Below are 18,696 nucleotides of genomic sequence, written 5' to 3'. Positions count from 1 at the left end.
AAGTAGCTCACAGACCAATAGGGAACAGTTCAGTACATCAAGGAGAAGATCAATGAGGACCTGTCTGCAGAGAAAAGCATCAACCTGTTCCACTGTCTGAATGAACTGAATGATCGTTCTCTGGTCCAGGAGATCCAACAGTCTCTGAGTTCAGGAAGTCTCTCCACAGATAAACTGTCTCCTGCTCAGTGGTCAGCTCTGGTCTTCATCTTACTGTCATCAGGAGAAGATCTGGATGTGTTTGACCTGGAGAAATACTCTGCTTCAGAGGAGGCTCTTCTCAGGCTGCTGCCAGTGGTCAAAGCTTCAAACAAAGTTCTGTAAGTTCTGACAGAATTTGGGTTTTGATACCAGGAGCTAAAACCAGGAAAGAGTGACTATTATCCTGGATGTTCTGCTCAACAACTAAGGATTTATTAGAAAGTATAAATGTTAATGTTTGACTGTCAGTTCTCTCAAAATAAGCACTTCTTAAGTTGTTTTAGAATCTATTTAACATTTTTTATTCCAGAAGACCCGACTGATACTTAGAAACTGGAACCAAAATGGTTCCTTTCATAAAAAACAAAACTGGTTAAATTTAATTATTTTTTTTCACTTTTAACAAATAAATTCTGTTCAGCTTCTTAAGACCTAAACATTGTTTTAAAGTTTGTGTTTACATTTGTTATTTTATTAATTCATTTATTTAATTTGTATGCCTTTCCATGTTTTGCCATCAGAACCCGCGTTTTTCAAAAGGGAAACCATAAAACATTCAATATCTTCCAGTGTTTTATGGAATTAGCCTTAAACAAAAAATAACAACAGTAAAAAGAAAATGGACCAGTTTGATCCACAAGGTGTCTCAACGGTAGCTGACTGGTCGACCAAATTTATTGACCACATTTTGAGTCATTAAATTTCAAAGAAGGGAGAGCTTACCTAACTCAAACTGAATGAGCCATCTCTACCATTCAGCTGAATTATGTGATGCTAAAAAGATCTGCGACACTGTGACGGTAAATGTGTTTGTCTTCCCCTCCTCAAACCAGGAAGTCAAAAAAATATGAAACATAACATCATCACAGTTTTTGGTTAAACTTTGAAAGATATGGCTACTTTTTTTTACATATTTTGGTGACCTTACTAAACAGAATTATGACCCTTGATGCACCACAAAAACTGTAATTATATGTTTATATACTTTTTAAAAATGTAATTGACCAAATGGTTGATTTGTCACTTCATGGTATGGGTAGCTAATGTAATTAACATTAATAACGTGCTGTGAAATCAACTCACTCGAACCAACTAGTTTATCTGTTTCTGTATAAATCACTCATTAGGTGTTAGTACATCATGATGATGGGGAAAGCATTTTCCTACTGTCAACCAGTGGAGCAAGGAGTCTAAAATAAAGATCACTACCCCATACCCATCAGTCATCCCTGTTTATAATGTGCCAAAGGGAGGAATTGACTCTAGCTATGTCCAGGAGAAGGTATATTCCCCTATTTGAATACACCCTTGATCTATGCATTACATAGGCTTGTCGACAAGAAAGACTGTGGCCTTCTCAACCAAAGATTTATTTCTCCAAAACGTTTCTGCCTTGCAGATGCCCACAGCTTTAACCAAGCCAGTAAGCCAGTATCCGAAGTTGCAATCCAAAGATACATCCTATGCCCTAAGGCTTTATCAAGGTGGAAATGACAGAAATGCAATGTTTTCTTGTCTTTGAATACTAACCAGGAATGCTTTGTAGCATATCACCAAAAGTAAATATCTAATGCTCAAAAAGCAGTATTATAACACCTGACAGTGTCAGTTATACAAAATAAACATCAGTATCAGCCAAAATTGGAATCGGCCAGAAAACTGAAATTGGTGCACCCCTAGTTTTATTCCATCAAAATTGTTCTTTTTCATTTTGATCTCTGTCTCTTCAGATTGAAGAACTGTAACCTCTCAGAGAGAAGCTGTGAAGTTCTGGCCTCTGTTCTCAGCTCCCAGTCCTCTAATCTAAGAGAGATGGACCTGAGTAACAACAAGCTGCAGGATTCTGGAGTGGAGCTGCTGTCTTCTGGACTGATGAATCCAAACTGCAAACTGGAAACTCTCAGGTCTGAACATTATTAATGCCTTCATTAGTCTGAACATTAGTTTGATACATGTGTGCCTTATGAATACACCTTTGTTTTGTACCCAAATACATGCAGAATGTTTATATGTGGAACTAATTTCCCTTTTCCACTGGCTCGATTTGGCCCGACCCGGCTCCACTCGGCTCGCTTCGTGAGCATTTCCATTACTGTTATTTCAGTGCCGGTACCTACTTTTTTGGTACCTCCTTCTTAGCAGGGCTAAGCGAGGCCGGGTCTGTACTGTACGTGACGTGTTCTCTGATTGGCCGTGGGCGCGGCCAGCAGTAAGAGTCGACTAGTGTAAAAAAAACAACCGCCATATTCAAACGTGCATTCAAGCCAGTGAGAGAAACATATGATGGAGTCTGCACAGTTATCCGGAAAAGTCACCCTTTGGAGCAACGATGAGGTGCAAGCTTTTCTGGCGATCAAAGGATTTTGGTTTATATCTTCTTGGAATTGAAGAAGAACCCCAATCAAGCTCACAAATACGACACATGATGCTTTAAAGATGCGCCTCCAGGAGGTGTTCCCTTCAGTGGAGCGAAAGCGGGTCTATGGAAATGCAACACACAACGTGCAGAGCCGTGCGGAGCTGTTCCGGGCTGGCCAAATTGAGCCAGTGGAAAAGGGGCATAAGTCCTTAATGCAACGTTCTGTATGGCAACTTTTAAAAGTATCACCAAAACAAAACAGAGAGGACTCCCAGCTGTCACTAATCTCTGCTAATTGGGAACATTAAGGTTTCTCATGCAGCTACAGTGGAGAAAGAAATGAACTAGAAGATTTAATGAACTAGAAGATTATGTCAGTGTACCATCTTTCATCGGCAATGAGGTTCATAGCTGCTCTGCAATTAACTGAATATCTCACCTCAAACAACTTCAAGCTTGAATGTAAACATCACTGGTTCTGGATAAAAAAAATCAGCTTAGGTTCAAAGGGCTACATGTAGTATCCCATCAGCCCAAACTCTGTACATCTCATGAAATGCAAGTTTTCCCAGCAGCTGCACATGCTGCATCCAGGAACAGCTGGGACACTAGGCTGTTGAAAAATCAAAACAACTATAAAGTGATTGAAACATGTTTTATTCTCAATTATGGTCACAATCTGATTTAGACATTTCTAAAGATCAACTTTGATCGTGTTCAAGTGGTCCTATTGTTGTATAATCTATCCAGGCATCGGCCATGCCTGCCGCCATGCCTGCCGCCACTACTGTGGATGCGAGTCAGTTCTATACTTTCTACTTTACTTAAAATTTAGAATAAGACTGTATAAATTGAATTCAGAAAGATTATTTGTTTACTGCTGACCAACGTAAAGCAAAAAAAGAACATGTTTTTATAATTTATTTTTCTTGATTGAAGTGTAGTGAACACCAGTGTTTCAAGGAGGAGTAAATATGCATCAGAACATGTGGTCCAATCTGGAATAGTGTTATGTGGAAACATCATTTAGTTTTCCACTATTTGCAAACAGCTGCAGGATATTTTCTCTAAAACAACAACAGGTCGTGTTTGCAGCTCAATCTGTACAGATTAAAACATCATTCAAAGTTTAAATGGGTCACAGAACATAGAAATGTGTCTAAATCACACTTTGTTCTGTTTTAAGGTGCTCTAAGGTCTAAACAGTTTTATTATATTATTTAATCATGATGAGAAAATAAGAGTCCATATTAATATGAAAGCTTAATAATTATTATTTATATCAGAGCTGAATTGGTCCTGAATTGATTAATTTACTGTAGTAAAACATATGACCTGTATCTTCCAAAGCAAAAGCAGCTCCTCTAAACTCATTACTTCCTCTTGGTTCTGCATCTGGAAGCACATGAAAAACTTTTAAATTTTCCCCATAATGAATCTCACTGGAACATTTCTGACAAGATCAAGTTAGAATTATTTATGACTCTTTTTAATGAGTGTTCATTTAATAAACTAGGTCTGAACCTTGTTACTTATTGGTTAAACTTAATCACCACACTCAGTCTTCAAGCAGCCCTATCTGATCCACTGGACACAAAGATTTAATGACTGCTGCTTTGTTCTGGCTCTTTTCCAGCAGTAACCTGGTCTGGTGGCTAAAGCTGCTACTGAAGGGCTAAAAGACCAAAAGTGTCTCATTCAGGGGGAGTCGCTGCATGCTGTATTTAAAGGACTTTATAACATCCACATTACATTACATACAATCAGAGGACAATTTGTCGTCTTCATTTATGAACCTGAACAGTGACAGTTCAGAATGTAGTTGAATCTAATTGCTGGTATCTTACACTGTGTAAATGTTTGCTCAGTGGTAGCGCCAAATAATAAGCAGACATACAGAAACAGATGATAACTATACTGGTGCAAAACATTATGGAGATATCATGAGCCTATAGATAGCCTGATTAAAATTATTTTGTTTACATTCAGGATGAGCATTTATATTTCTCTTCTATGAATCATAAATAACAAGATGAGCGTGATAAAATAAATCACATTAACCGTAATACAAATAAACTCCAACTGAACACCAAAAACTGACAGAATGGTTGGGATTGTTTTCTTGTTTAAACATTTAGTTTTATGTTTGGTTCAATGAGATCATAAATAAAATAAATATTTAGTTTAAATCCTAGTGACACATATTTATTTTGATAGTTGTAGTAATTATAATTACTAGAGCAGTTTGTATTAGACCTTTTTTGGTGGTGGTGAGGGGGTTACAGGGAGTAATCCAATTCTACAAATGTTATTCCTATTTTTTTCAATTGTTTTTGATGCAGATAAATCTGAATCCGATTTCAGGTGGGTCCAGTGGCCCCGCCCAACCTCTAGCTCCGCCTCTGATCTTTTTTTAAAAGTGATTTAAAAATACTGTAATTAATTTTAAAATATAGTTTTTTTAATCATCACTTTAATCCTCACAATAAATATCAAAAAATATTGTGATAGTCCATATTCCCCATGCATAGTGTCCACTACGGTATCCTGCAAGGGACACAAGTCTCTGCTCTTTTCCTCTCACTCTGAGGGCTTTTTTTAAAACTATGTAGCACAGTTGGTGGTGTCATATTCCAGATGTTTCCCCTTTCATTCTTCCTTTACAGAAACACATCAGTCATTTTTCAGTAACTAAGAAAGGTTTAGAACAGGGGTCCCTACATCCCTCCTCCACTTAGATGTTTCAAATGTCAGAGATATGGACACATAGCTGCAGTTTCTAGAGGACAGCAAAGGTGTCATATGGGGGGATGAAGTAAGAAAGAAGGTGGCAGAAATTCAACAAGTAAAAGTGGTCAACAATGTCAGTTATTCTGAAGTTTTAAAAAAAAGTGCAGGGACAGAGAGTAAGAATAGAACAGTCAGAGTTCAACAAGACTTAACTCCAAATCACATGTAAATGGAACAAACAAACAGAGAAGTAACTGTAGAAAAGATCATGCTGTTCATAGCATATCTGATCAACTGTAGGGACTAATTAAAACACAAATCAGAAAAAATAATATTACAATGAAAGGAGCAGAGAAGTTTTTTGGGATAAAGGATGTAACTTGGGAGAACATTATCAAAATACTAGGGGGAGATGGGAAACCTGGAACAATGGGGGACAGGGAGGTATGATCATTTTACAATGAAACGATAGAAGTTTAATAGCAAACGGTCAGGAGTTTAAAGGATTCATTAAAAACAGCATCAACAAACCAGACATAATTTGCATTCAGCAAACATGGCTTCAATCTAATCTAGAATTTGTAGTTAGAGGATATGTCACTATAAGAAGAGATCAAGATGAGGGTAGGGGAGGAGGCTGTATTATATTTATAAAAGAAGGAATTAATTATAGGGTTTTAACATAAGGATTAGATTTGGAGTTTGTAATTATAGAAATATGGAGAAGAAATAAAAACATAAAACTTATACAATTTTATAAACCAGGAAAAACAATGTCAGTAGAATCAATGGACATTATTGTACATTTAGAAGAGAAAGTAATTTGTTGCGGTGATTTTAATGGACATAATACATTATGGGATAGGTATAATGATCACAATTGTATAATAACTGAAGAAGTTATGGATAATAGAAATTTGGTATGCATAAATGATGGAGGAGTACAAGAATTGATGTAGCAACATGAAGGAAACCAGCAGTAGATATTACATTAGTTTCAAGCCCTTTGGCAAGTTTCAGTTCATGGCAACAATAGCCAGCGATCACAATCCCATAATAATCAAACTGGATTTAGGAAAGCAGTATTATAATACAATGGGAATACAAAAATTGAGTTTCAGGGATGCTGATTGTGTAACATTTGTGAGTATTAGTGATAAAGAAATGGATCAAATAGATCTGAATATGAATATTGATCAATTAAACATGTCAATTTGTTTAACTACATTAGAAGCAGCAAACAAGTCTAAAAAAAGGAGGAAAAAAGAACCAAATTGTACCATGTTGGACAAAGGAGTGTGAAACATTAATAAAATTTAGAAATAAAGCTTTTAACATAAAAAAAAGAATGATAATACTCAAAATCTTATTGAATATAAAAGGTTACAAAGTATTGTAAGAAGAACCATAAAAAATACTAAAAGAATATTGGAGACAGTTTTGTAATCCAGGGGGAAGGAAACAGAAGTTAGTAAAATTTGAACAATGATAAAAAGAATGAATGGAATAAGACAAGAGTATGAGTATCCAGTTCTCCATGATGGAGAAGACGTAGCTGCTGGAAATAATGAAAAAGCAGAAATGATGGTTAGAGCCTTTATGAAAATTCATAGTTCAAACAATATTAGTGCAGAAGGAAAAAGAAGAAATGAGAAAACTATTAGGGAGAATAGAGATTTATTAGAAGAAGAGGAAACAGAAAATGTTTAATTAAATATATCATTTATCAAGAATGAATTAAACCGTGTACTTCAATAATGTGAGATATCAGCACCAGGAAAGATGAAATATGCTATATAATGATATAATCTCTTAGTGAGTCATCAATATATATTATTTTAGCGTTATATAACAAAGTCTGGGAGGAAGCCGTTGTTATACTCATACAAAAACCAGGCAATTATCGACCAATTGTTTTAACTTCTAACATATGCAAAATTATGGAAAAAATGACAAATAAAAGTTTAATATACTATATAGAAAAGAAAGGATATCTGTCAAATTATCAGAGTGGTTTTAGAAAAGGAAGAAATAGCATATGATATGATGTGGAGAGAGGATTTACCTATAAAACTGAAATAAATAAGAATCAGTGGTCGAATGTTTAAGTGGATAAAACATGTTCTATCAGAAAGACAAATACAGGTAAAAATAGAACAAAATGTTTCCAATAAATTTTTCATAGAAAGTGTGAAGCAACAAGGGAGCTTAGTGAGTCCTTAATTATTTTCTTTCATGATAAATAATATGTTTGATGATATAGATACGGTGGTGGGACGCTCACCTGCTGCTGATGACGGGGCTTTGTGGAAAAGAGGGAAACATTTAGAATATATAGTTAATAAATTACAATTATCAATTAAGACTGTTGAAAAGTGGTCAAATAAGTGGGGATTTAAATTTTCAGTTGATAAAACAAAAATGTTATTTTTTACTAGAAAAGGTGTAAATTATGATATTTTACTCAAATTATTTGGACAAAAACTTGAAAACGTAAAACAATTTAAGTTCCTTGGCATCTGGTTTGATGAAAGAATAACATGGAAAGTTCACATTCAAATAATCAGAGATAAATGTAAGATATTAAACATTATGAGGTGTCTAATTGGAAGAGACTGGAGAGCAGGTAGGAAATCATTGAAGGGTATATACACAGGATTGATTAAATCAGTATTAGATTATGGGAGTATTGTTTATAATTCTGCTTCAACACATCTTTAGAAACATTAAATACTATTTAATATCAGGCAATGAGAATTATTACTGGAGCATTTAAAACAACATGTACAGGATCTTTATTAGGAGAGATAGGAGAGCCACCATAAAGTATCAGAATGGATCAGTTTGCTTTAAACTAATCAGCAACATTTAAAAAGGTATGAACAAAACCATCCAACACAAGAAGTGTTAAAATCATGCTGGGAAAAAGACAAGAGACAAACAAAAAGGTTTGGTTGAAACATAAATCAGAAAGCTGCAGAAATTCAGATCAATAATTTTAAAATCAGTCCAATAGTACCTTTGCCAATCATAAGTCCATGATTACTTACAGAACCAATAGTAGATCTGGAATTATTAGAAAAGAAGAAAGGATATAAAGATTTTTTAGATTTAGATAGACTTCTAGAATACATTAATAAATATTATGGATATGTTTAAATATAGACAGATGCATCAAAGAATATACATTATTCCTGAGTTTGAAGCGAAAGTAGAAAAGAGAATAAGTGATAATTTATTAGTATACACAGGAGAAATGATAGCAGTACCACCAGTACCAGTACTTTTTGCTCTTCAGTGGATTGAAGTTAATCAAAAGATGACAAAAACAATGGGAAGAAGACAGAAAAGGCAGAAGGTTTTATAGAAGTATGAGAAAAACTGTAGAAATGAGGAGTGCTGGAAGAAACAGGAGGGAAGAAATAGTTATAACACGACTCAGATTTGGGCAGACAGGATTAAATAGTACTTTATTCACAATAGGCAAACATAATACAGGTAAATGTGATTATTGCGGAAAAAAATAAACTGTTTTGTTGTCAGAAATATAGTACTGAAAGAGTTCAGATGAATAATAATCTATCCAAAATGAAAATCAGATTAAATCCCTTTAAATTATTACAGAGAAATGTAATATAGTTGAACAAATACCAAAGGAGCACTAAATGTTATCACTTTCAAGTAAAAATGTTTTTAACAATGTAGGCCTAAAAACAACTCATTTAGTTTGGCCAAAAACTCTTACAGTAGAACTTTATACACATCCACTTAATGCAATATTTAAATATTTCTGGATATCAACCAATTATGATTTCAGAATACATTTAAACATACAGTGTCTGTGAGAAAAAGACACTCAGACAAAAATATTTCTGGAGCATTTCATAAATATTTTACATTTTACTATATTTGACACCAGTAGACACTGTTTTCTGTCTGCATGTAGAACAGGAGTGGCTGTAGCAAGGAGATGATGTGATCTGAAATACCTTTTTATGGGACTAGCTACTATAGGATTAAATGCTTTGATTTTGACTGAATTATAGAACCAGATCATTTTGATGTCATGATGTAAATCCAGCTAGAAGCAGAGAGGGTTTTCTATTGTTATCTGGGCCAGCAGCTCAGGTGAAAGTCCCTCTATTCTCTGTCCCTCATTGTGACTCTGAAGCTGAGTCAACCTCTACCTAAAGTTTTACTGGGTGAATATTATTGATTAGTTGTATCTTAAAATGAAACCTTACAGAGTCAGTATTTAGTGTTTTACAGCTATCTTCAGCCTGGATATCCAGCTCAGCCTGTTCCTGTGTACACATGCTCCTGGCTCCCACTCTGCAGCTCTGCTGCTGCTCAGAAATGAGGCGTCACCCTTATTATCGCGCTCTTTGTAGGTCTCAGGGTCAACTTTTGGGTAATGAACGACGGCAGGCGGACAAATCAGGACTAAATTGGCTTTAAGGAATTCTCAAGTCGCATGTCAAATGTGCAGATAACCATTTTTATTTTTATCTTTTGACTCATTGTGAGGTTAGGTGGAGCAGACAGTGATTATAGGGAATACAGCAGAAACAAGATAAAAACAAATATGATACTTCAGGTCATGATATGGGGGAATTTGTGTATAAATTTGGGAGTTTTAGGGACACATAAAAAAAAATAGTTGTGTTATTGAACACCTGATAGTTGTATTGATCATTTTATTAGGATCATTTGTATAAAAAACTAAATAATCAGATATAAAATTTATAGAAGCGTCTTGGTGATTCAGTTGTATTATATTCATTTTTATTTTAATTTACTCATCAAAAAGCTTACAGAAATGTTCAATAAAGGAGATTGATGTAATTTCATTGTTTTGTTACATGCATGAGAAATTAATGTCTAAAACTGTCAGCTGACACTAAAAAACTACCCTGTAGATATCTTTGACATTTATTATAAAGAATATGAAAGAACTACAGGAAGTAACAGTGATGATGAATTTTTTATTTGACTATTTTAGGGTTCTTATTCAGTCATTAATACATGCTAACTCATGGATTAAAAATCTTTCTAGTAATTGTTCATAGAAAAATAACAGCAAACAACATACAAGATTTATTTTCCTGTATTTCATAACATTACAACCACCAAATGTCCTCAGATAGTTTCTGTAGACTAGCTCCCGTGCGAGCGCCATCTGGTGGATGAGAAAAGTATTACAGCGACACCTCAGATTTCAAAATTGCATGTCGGTCTTCACTTGTTTCAGTTATTGTGCATTTTTCTCTCTTTTGACTTAAAAGACACTAAAATTAATATTGAGATAATTACAGAAGCAAACATTAAGTGCTGCAGAATATATGAAGTTGTTTGAACAAATCCAGAACAGATTCAGGAATCTGGAAGTTTTATTCAAGGTTAAAACAGATTAGGTCCAGAATTCACTTCCTGAAATCTGGGCTGACTTGTTTGGATTTTTTAATGATGTCACACAAGGAAGCAGACTCTTAAACCCAACTAGATGACTTTACTAAAAAAATCACTCATGTGTGTCTTTTCTTTTAAACAAAGCTTAAAGAAAGTTATTTGTTGACTGTGTTCACTGTCACTTTACTGAAACGTATGAAAAATGTACTTTTCTTTTGATTAGAGTTTAAAAGTATAAGTTATTCAAATAATATAAGTTATTTTTATGGTAAAAGTGTTTAGCATCATTTTGCTCGTGGACCGGGCTGGACTGATCCTGGTCTTGTTAATGTGATCAGTTGCACACTCTACTCACAAGATCCACTGTTACCCATTAAAACACTCATTACTCATGAGGGCACAGGTGTGTAGGATTCAATAGAGTGTAGGTCAGAGAATCTGGGCGCTGTTCATAGGGGAAAAGTCAACAGGGGTTACATTATTATAGAATAATATTCTTTGAAAAGTTTGCTAAGATATGCCATAAGTGTATCTAGTCACCCAGCAAAATGAAAAGGAACCGTTTTGAATCTGTAAGTTACTTTATTAAGCAGACAGCAGCTAATTGTCTCAATACAGGCTGACACTCATGCTAACACTGAAACTAAAACCTGACAGAATCATCACTTTAACATTGGGCTAACGTTAGTATTAAACTAGCTTAGAAAGACAATATTGTCAAATGTAGCATTACATCTCGTTCCTAACACACTCACCACTACGCTCGCTGTAAATTATGTTGCTTTCAGAAAAATGCAGTTTAGACCCATTTCTGTTTCTGGGGATTTTAAAAAGCTCCAATCTTTTTAAAAGTCCTGGTTTAGGAAGCCCAGGATGTGTTTCAATGTCAATTTATCCTGGATAATTTCACTTTCTCAGGGCTTTACTTTCACGGTACTCTGGTCTAGTAAAAATCACATTTTTATTAGACATTTTTCTTGTTGTGCTGTAGATATCTGACAAGAGTTTGTCTGATGATAATAAAAGTTAAATAAGTGTTAATCAGTGTTTAGTAGTTATTGAGGTTGTAAAGCAACAACTCTGGCCTGGTGCAGGTTGGTATAAAATTAAATGTAAACTAATGTTTTAAACTTTTCCAGTAAAACTTAAGGATTAATAGAAGGTTTTAATTAACTGTTTAACTCTAAAGCTGCTCATCATCTTCTATCATTTATCAGTTGAATCAAATAATAAGTTATTAACTAAAAATCTTTTAAAAATAGTAAAAGCCACCTGCTGGACTGAAGGTGTAGTGCAGTTTTATTTAAAGTCTAAAGTCTTTTGTTTCATTTTGTCTCTCAGACTTAGATCCTGTAACCTCTCAGGGAGAACTTGTGAAGTTCTGTCATCAGTTCTTAGCTCCCAGTCCTGCTGTCTGAGAGAAGTTGACCTGCAGAACAACAACCTACAAGATTCAGGGGAGAAGTTGCCGTCTGGTTCAGACTGTACACTGGAAATATTCAGGTGAAGATTCATCAAACTGGTTCTTCTGGGTTTTAATGAGGAACAGTATTCTCTGTTTCATAAATTAAAATGATTTAAATGCTAAGTTGATGATTTTCTGGTAAATTCTTCTGAGTCGTTAGTTTCTCAGCTGGAACAGACAGCAGTTAGTTCATCATCTGTTTCATTGTCTTATTTAGAATCATGTGGGACCAAGATCAAACGCTGTCCTGGTCCCTCTGACCCGACTCTGGTTTTATGGAACGTCTCTTTAAGTTCACTTTTCTAACCAAACACTTTAGTTCTGACTACTTACAGAACATTGACTCTTTTGGACCTTATAGAACCATCTACTCACCAATTCCTGGAGAGTCTGTAGACTCAAGATGGCCTCCAGAGATACACCTCACTTCAAAGTACAAAGCAGGAGGACACAGATAGTGACAAAGCAAAGACAGGAGAACCTGCTGGAGTCAGAACCAGAACCAGTGAACAGACACCATGATCCAGTTCCCAGTGGATGATGGTTGCTGGTTCCCCAGTTTCTGGACATCAAACTGGATCATCTGTGTCCAGAGTAAAGTTACAGCAGAACATCAGAGATTTTAACCTTGTCTGCTTCTCTGAGACATGGAGAACCTCAGTGGTTCTGGACCTCACCATGATACGGTCCAATTGTTTTACCCTGCACTGGGTGGACAGAACAACAAAGGCAGGAACATCACCAGGTGGTGGAGTGTGTCTCATATCTAATAACAGATGGTTTGATGGTGAGAACATCAGGACTTTCTCATTCTGATTTAGCACATCTGGAGCATCTGTCCATCAGTTGACCTGCTCTGACCATCCTTCTGGATCAGAACCTTTCCATCAGTAACTAACACAGCTGTCTATATTCCACCTCAGGCAGATAAAGATCTAGCTTTGACTGCACTACATGATGAGCTCAGTGAAGATCAGAACAGTCACCTGGATGCTGCTCCTATCATAGCAGAGGACTTTAATAGTTCAAGTCTCAGACAGGTCAGGACTCTTTGATGAAGATCTTTGAGCAGATGAAGCTGCTGCAGCTCATCTTGTCCAGGAAGCAGAGCTGATAGATGCTGAAGAACCTGCTTGATTGTCTCTCATATCATCAATCAGCTTCAGTCTCAGTGTGGATGTTGGACTAAATAAACCTTGATGATGTGAGTGTTCTTCAAACTGGAGATGAAGAACCAGACTGGATGGTGTCCTCCTCCTGCCTGATTCAAAAAGATGAAATGAAAAGAATGAGTTCAAACTGGACTGAAACATGACAACTACAGGACAGAACTTTAGAGACGCTCCATTCAAATGGATGAGTCCAAATGTTGGACAGTTGTCTTCTGAGTGAAGAAGAACCGAGCCATGTAATGTCTGCTGTGGCAGAACCTTCAGTAATGAGACAGGAAAAGCCAGCTTGGTTGATTTGGACTCTTGAATGTAAAAAGTAGGAAATGAAGAGAATTGGGTCCAGAGGCCCGGCTGACTGCAGCTTGGCTGACCCAGACATGAGCCAAGGTTCCTCAGTCATGAGCAGCTTTATACAGCATAGTTCATTGTTAGCAACTGACAGACAGTACAGGCTGCGTCATGTTGTCTTGGTTGATTCTGCTCTATCAGTCTGGTTCCTCCCACAATGGACCAGACAACGTATGCAGCAGGTCACAGAGTCCAAATGACCCAGATCCAGTTCTTCCAGCAGCATGTCAGAGTGGAATCTGATCTGATCTATTACAATGTCCATGTTTGCTGCTGAAAGAGACTGATGGTCTGACCCTCCTCCTCCTTTCAGGAAGCCTGATGGAGTCCGATGGTTGAAACCAGGTCTGAGGAAGTGTAAGTGTGTTTTTCATTTGATTCATGACAACAAAGCAGCTCACATTCAACCATCTTCAAACTGTCCATCACTCATTCAGGAGTCATCATCAAAGTGTCAATAAATGATCAATAACTGCAGCTGGATTGTGTTTGTTCTCTCCATCAGATTCCTGTCAGCTCACAATCGACACAAACACAGTGAGCAGAGACCTCCAACTGTCTGAAGACAACAGGAAGGTGACATTGATGGAGGAGCTTCAGTCATATCCTGATCATCCAGACAGATTTGATGTTAGACCTCAGCTGCTGTGTAGTGATGGTCTGACTGGTCGCTGTTACTGGGAGGTCGAGTGGAGAGGATATGTTTATATATCAGTGAGTTACAGAAGAATCAGGAGGAAAGGAAACATTAATGACTGTTTGTTTGGATTTAATGATCATTCCTGGAGTCTGAACTGCTCTGATGGTGATTACTCTGTCTGTCACAATAAAGAAGTTACATTAATCTCCTCCTCCTCTTCCTCCTCCTCCTCCTCCTCCTCCTCCTCCTCCTCCTCTTCCTCCTCCCCCTCCTCCTCCTCTTCCTCCTCCCCCTCCTCCTCCTCCTCCTCCATCTCTAACAGAGTAGCAGTGTATGTGGACTGTCCTGCTGGTATTCTGTCCTTCTACAGAGTCTCCTCTGACTCACTGATCCACCTCCACACCTTCAACACCACATTCACTGAACCTCTTTATCCTGGATTCGGGTTCTGGTTCAGTTCTGGTTCTGGTTCCTCAGTGTTTCTGTGTTGAGTCTAAAGAGTCTCCTCCTGTCAGAGAAACACTCTCACTGTTGAACAGATAGTTCAGTCTCTACATGTCTGTCTCTTTCACTCAGAAACATTTTCACATTCAGTCGGTTTCTTTCTGAAACTCTTGGAAAAGATTCCTTGTAAACTTCGTCCTCTTCCAGTCCTTTAAAGATGGTTCTTTACTGGTTCTTTACTGGTTCTTTACTGGTTCTTTACTGGTTCTTTACGTCTCTTCCAGTTAATGTTTGATCCTGGCTCTTAATATCTCCATCAGAAGAAGTTTTAACATTTCTATCTCCAATCTTTTCTGTCATGTTTCTTGTTTGTGTCACTAATGTAGTTTTTCTTCATCTGATCTGAACAGTTTTGTACTTTAGTCCCAGATAAACAGGCTGCCTCCTCAGGATCTGTGGGCTGTGAAGCTCAGGGTTTCTGGAACTGATTTGTGATAAAAAATGATGACGTGAGTGGAGCTGCTGTTTTAACTGCCCAGGTGGTTGTTCAGTTCCTCACTGTTAGTATCTGCTATGTTTTAATGAGCCAGATCAGTTCACAATATGACTTCTGATGAAACTGTTCCTAAAAGAAGAATCATTCCAGACTATCTGTGGCTGAACTGCAGATGATGGAAATGTAAATATTGGAGAATAAAACAGTATTTGCTACCAGTTTTCTGACTGTTATTTTACAGAACATCAAATATGTCTAAAAGGTTAAAACAGTGATGGACTCAGCCAGTCTCAGTCTCCTGCAAATACTCATTTGACCTTTAGTCCCAAGAGAGGAGGAGGGGGTGTGGTATTTGTTCTGGGGAAATAAATCCTGATTTATTTCCCCAGAACTGCAAACAAGCACAATCAACACATTGGATCTCTAACATTTGTGGCATTTGAATGCAGGTTGGTCTGCCTATTGTCTAAAATATGTGAGCTGTGAAAATGAAGCCTAGTCCTTAATCTCTAAGAGAAAAAAGTCTCTAAACAGCATTTAAAACACAGAGCAAATACAGCGCTGGAAAAAAGTGCTGAAACAACCTTAAATATGTTAAGAATGTATAACCAATCAATGTACAGTTCAATGTTTTTCTTTAAGATCATTTAGTATTTTGGTTGTATTTCAAACTGCATGGTGTCCTGATTTATTTCCCCAGAACTGCAAATAAGCCCGTTTGTTGTTGACACGACTGTCACATTTCTTCCACTGCTTAGTGAAAAAATATGACATCAGCTTTAGATATTGAACACACACATCAACAAAATAACCCCAGTCTTCAGTCCAGACCCATTTCATCTTCAATTTATCTCATTAATAACAACAAAAAAGCAACTGAGGTTAAAACTAACTTGCTTTGCAGGCTGCTGCTACACTAGTTAACTTGTTCTTGTCTTTTAGCTGCTGCTACTTATATAAAGTTTGCTAAATAAAGTTTTTTTCTACACATTCAGAGCAAATTACAACTTAATAAAACATTAAATAAAATATAATATAATATTATATATCTGTCAATTGTCTGAATCCGTTTTTATCCAGTTCCAATGGATGCTGTCTCTGTTGGAGCTCAGCTGCAGGCAGCACGCAGATGCAGCGTGGCTCTACTGACCTCTGACCTGCAAGGTCACTTGAGAAAACCTCCGGTGATCAGAAATCAGTCACAGGGGTGGCCAATGAGATTTCAGGGTTGGTGCTGGCCACCCTTGGCCCCCCTCCTAAAATCGCCATTGAAGAAAAACAATCCATCCTGTTGAACAATAAATATGATGAATATCTGTAGTTTCAACACATCACCACCAGAGGGCAGTGACTAGTTATAATGAAACAAAACGGTTAAACTTTATATTTTTCATTAAATACTTTCTGATTACATCTATTGATATAACCTGTAAATAACAATCTACATATTTTATACATGTATGTTATTAGAGATGGACATTCATTAACACACACACACACACACACACACATATATATATATATATATATATATATATATGTGTGTGTGTGTGTGTGTGTGTGTGTGTGTATGTGTGTGTGTGTTCCACGGCCACCCCAGTAAAAATGTCCTGGATACACCACTGGTCTCGTCCGTATATGTTGCTCACATATAAAGTTCCTCTAAACTGTGGCTCTCATTTGCAGCGAGGAGCCGATTTCTGAATGTCATCAAAACTATGAACTGCACTCATATTGCTATAAGGGCTCCAGCTCTAAGTGAAAATTAATTTATGAATTGAAGGTATTTTCATTTAAAATATGTGCAACTTATTTGTGATGCGTAAATGTGTCACTAATGCAATGACACCTTGGCCTCCTCAACTCCTCTATACTATAAAAATAGTAATAATTAATCTAATAATAATTGTGTTAGGAACAAACCTCCGTGTGTGATGGCTGCTTCTAGGATCTCCTCAATCCTGCCATCAGGCATTCCCTGGTGGAAACAGAGGCTGGGGACTCGGGGTTGGACTCTTTCATCACCCAGGCTGAAGTCACCGAGGTGGTTAAAAAGCTCCACGGTGGCAAGGCTTCAGGGCTGGATGAGATCCGCCCTGAGTACCTCAAGTCTCTGGATGTTGTAGGGCTGTCATGGTTGACACGCCTCTTCAACATTGCGTGGCGGTCGGGGACAGTGCTTCTGGACTGGCAGACTGGGGTGGTGGTCCCTCTTTATAAGAAGGGTGACCGGAGGGTGTGTTCCAACTACAGGGGGATCACACTCCTCAGCCTCCCTGGTAAGGCCTACGCCAGGGTATTGGAGAGGAGAGTCCGGCCGATAGTCGAACCTCGGCTTCAGGAGGAGCAGTGTGGTTTTGGTCCCGGCCGTGGAACACTGGACCAGCTCTATACCCTCTACAGGGTACTCGAGGGTTCATGGGAGTTTGTCAATCGGTCCACATGTGTTTTGTGGACCTGGAGAAAGCATTCGACTGTTTCCATCATGATGCCCTGTGGGGGATGCTCCAGGAGTATGAAATCGGGGGCCCTTTATTAGGGGCCATTCGGTCCCTGTACAAGCGGAGCAGGAGTTTGGTCCGCATTGCCGGCACTAAGTCGGACCTGTTCCCGGTGGATGTTGGACTCTTTGTCACCGGTCCTGTTCATAACTTTTATGGACAGGATTTCTAGATGCAGCCAAGGGCCGGAGGGGGTCGGGTTTGAGGACCAGTGGATTTTGTCTCTTCTTTTTGCAGATGATGTGGTCCTGCTGGACCCCTCCAGCCAAGACCTACAGCAGGGGCTGTGGCGGTTCTCAGCCGAGTGTGAAGCGGCTGGGATGAAGATCAGCTCCTCCAAGTCCGAGGCCATGGTACTCGACCAGAAAAGGGTGGCTTGTCCTCTTCAGGTTGGAGGGGAGTTCCTGCCTCAAGTGGAGGAGTTTAAGTATCTCGGGGTCTTGTTCACGAGTGAGGGAAGAATGGAGCGGGAGATCGACAGACGGATCGGTGCGGCTGCCACAGTAATGGGGGCGCTGTGCCGGTCCGTTGTGGTGAAGAGAGAGCTGAGCCGAAAAGCAAAGCTCTCAATTTACCGGTCGGTCTACGTTCCTACCCTCACCTATGGCCATGAACTTTGGGTCATGACCGAAAGAACGAGATCCCGGATACAAGCGGCTGAAATGAGCTTCCTCCGTAGGGTGGCCGGGCACTCCCTTAGAGATAGGGTGAGGAGCTCTTGGTGGATGTTTAACAGCTGGTCTTCCTTTCCAGGACCCTAAAATTAGGACTTATTTAAAATCAGATAATAAAAAGATATATTTCATAACTAAATACCATCATAAACTTTAAACAATAAAACATCTCAGGATGAGAGGAAATTATCATGGTTTTTGGGGCCAAGAATAAAAACCAAATATAAATTAAAACTGCAGCAACTAATATGAACTAA

The 18,696-nt window shown here is 37.8% G+C and overlaps 1 protein-coding gene across 2 annotated transcripts in view; it reads left to right on the top strand.

Annotated features, from left to right (window-relative positions):
- LOC124861401 (NACHT, LRR and PYD domains-containing protein 4C-like) overlaps positions 1-15,482 on the top strand; it is a 609,184-nt gene extending 593,702 nt beyond the window's left edge. For both annotated transcript variants that reach the window (XM_047355128.1, XM_047355127.1), the window contains 3 exons: positions 12,041-12,202; positions 13,998-14,041; positions 14,190-15,482. In XM_047355128.1, the coding sequence (XP_047211084.1) occupies positions 12,041-12,202; positions 13,998-14,041; positions 14,190-14,815 (832 nt within the window). In that variant the 3' untranslated portion in view covers positions 14,816-15,482. The remainder of the gene's footprint in view (positions 1-12,040; positions 12,203-13,997; positions 14,042-14,189) is intronic.
- The last annotated feature ends 3,214 nt before the right edge of the window (positions 15,483-18,696 follow it).

The sequence above is a fragment of the Girardinichthys multiradiatus genome, chromosome 24 (genome assembly GCF_021462225.1).
Source record: "Girardinichthys multiradiatus isolate DD_20200921_A chromosome 24, DD_fGirMul_XY1, whole genome shotgun sequence".
Lineage (NCBI taxonomy): Eukaryota > Metazoa > Chordata > Actinopteri > Cyprinodontiformes > Goodeidae > Girardinichthys > Girardinichthys multiradiatus.
This window is presented reverse-complemented; position numbering and strand designations above follow the sequence as displayed.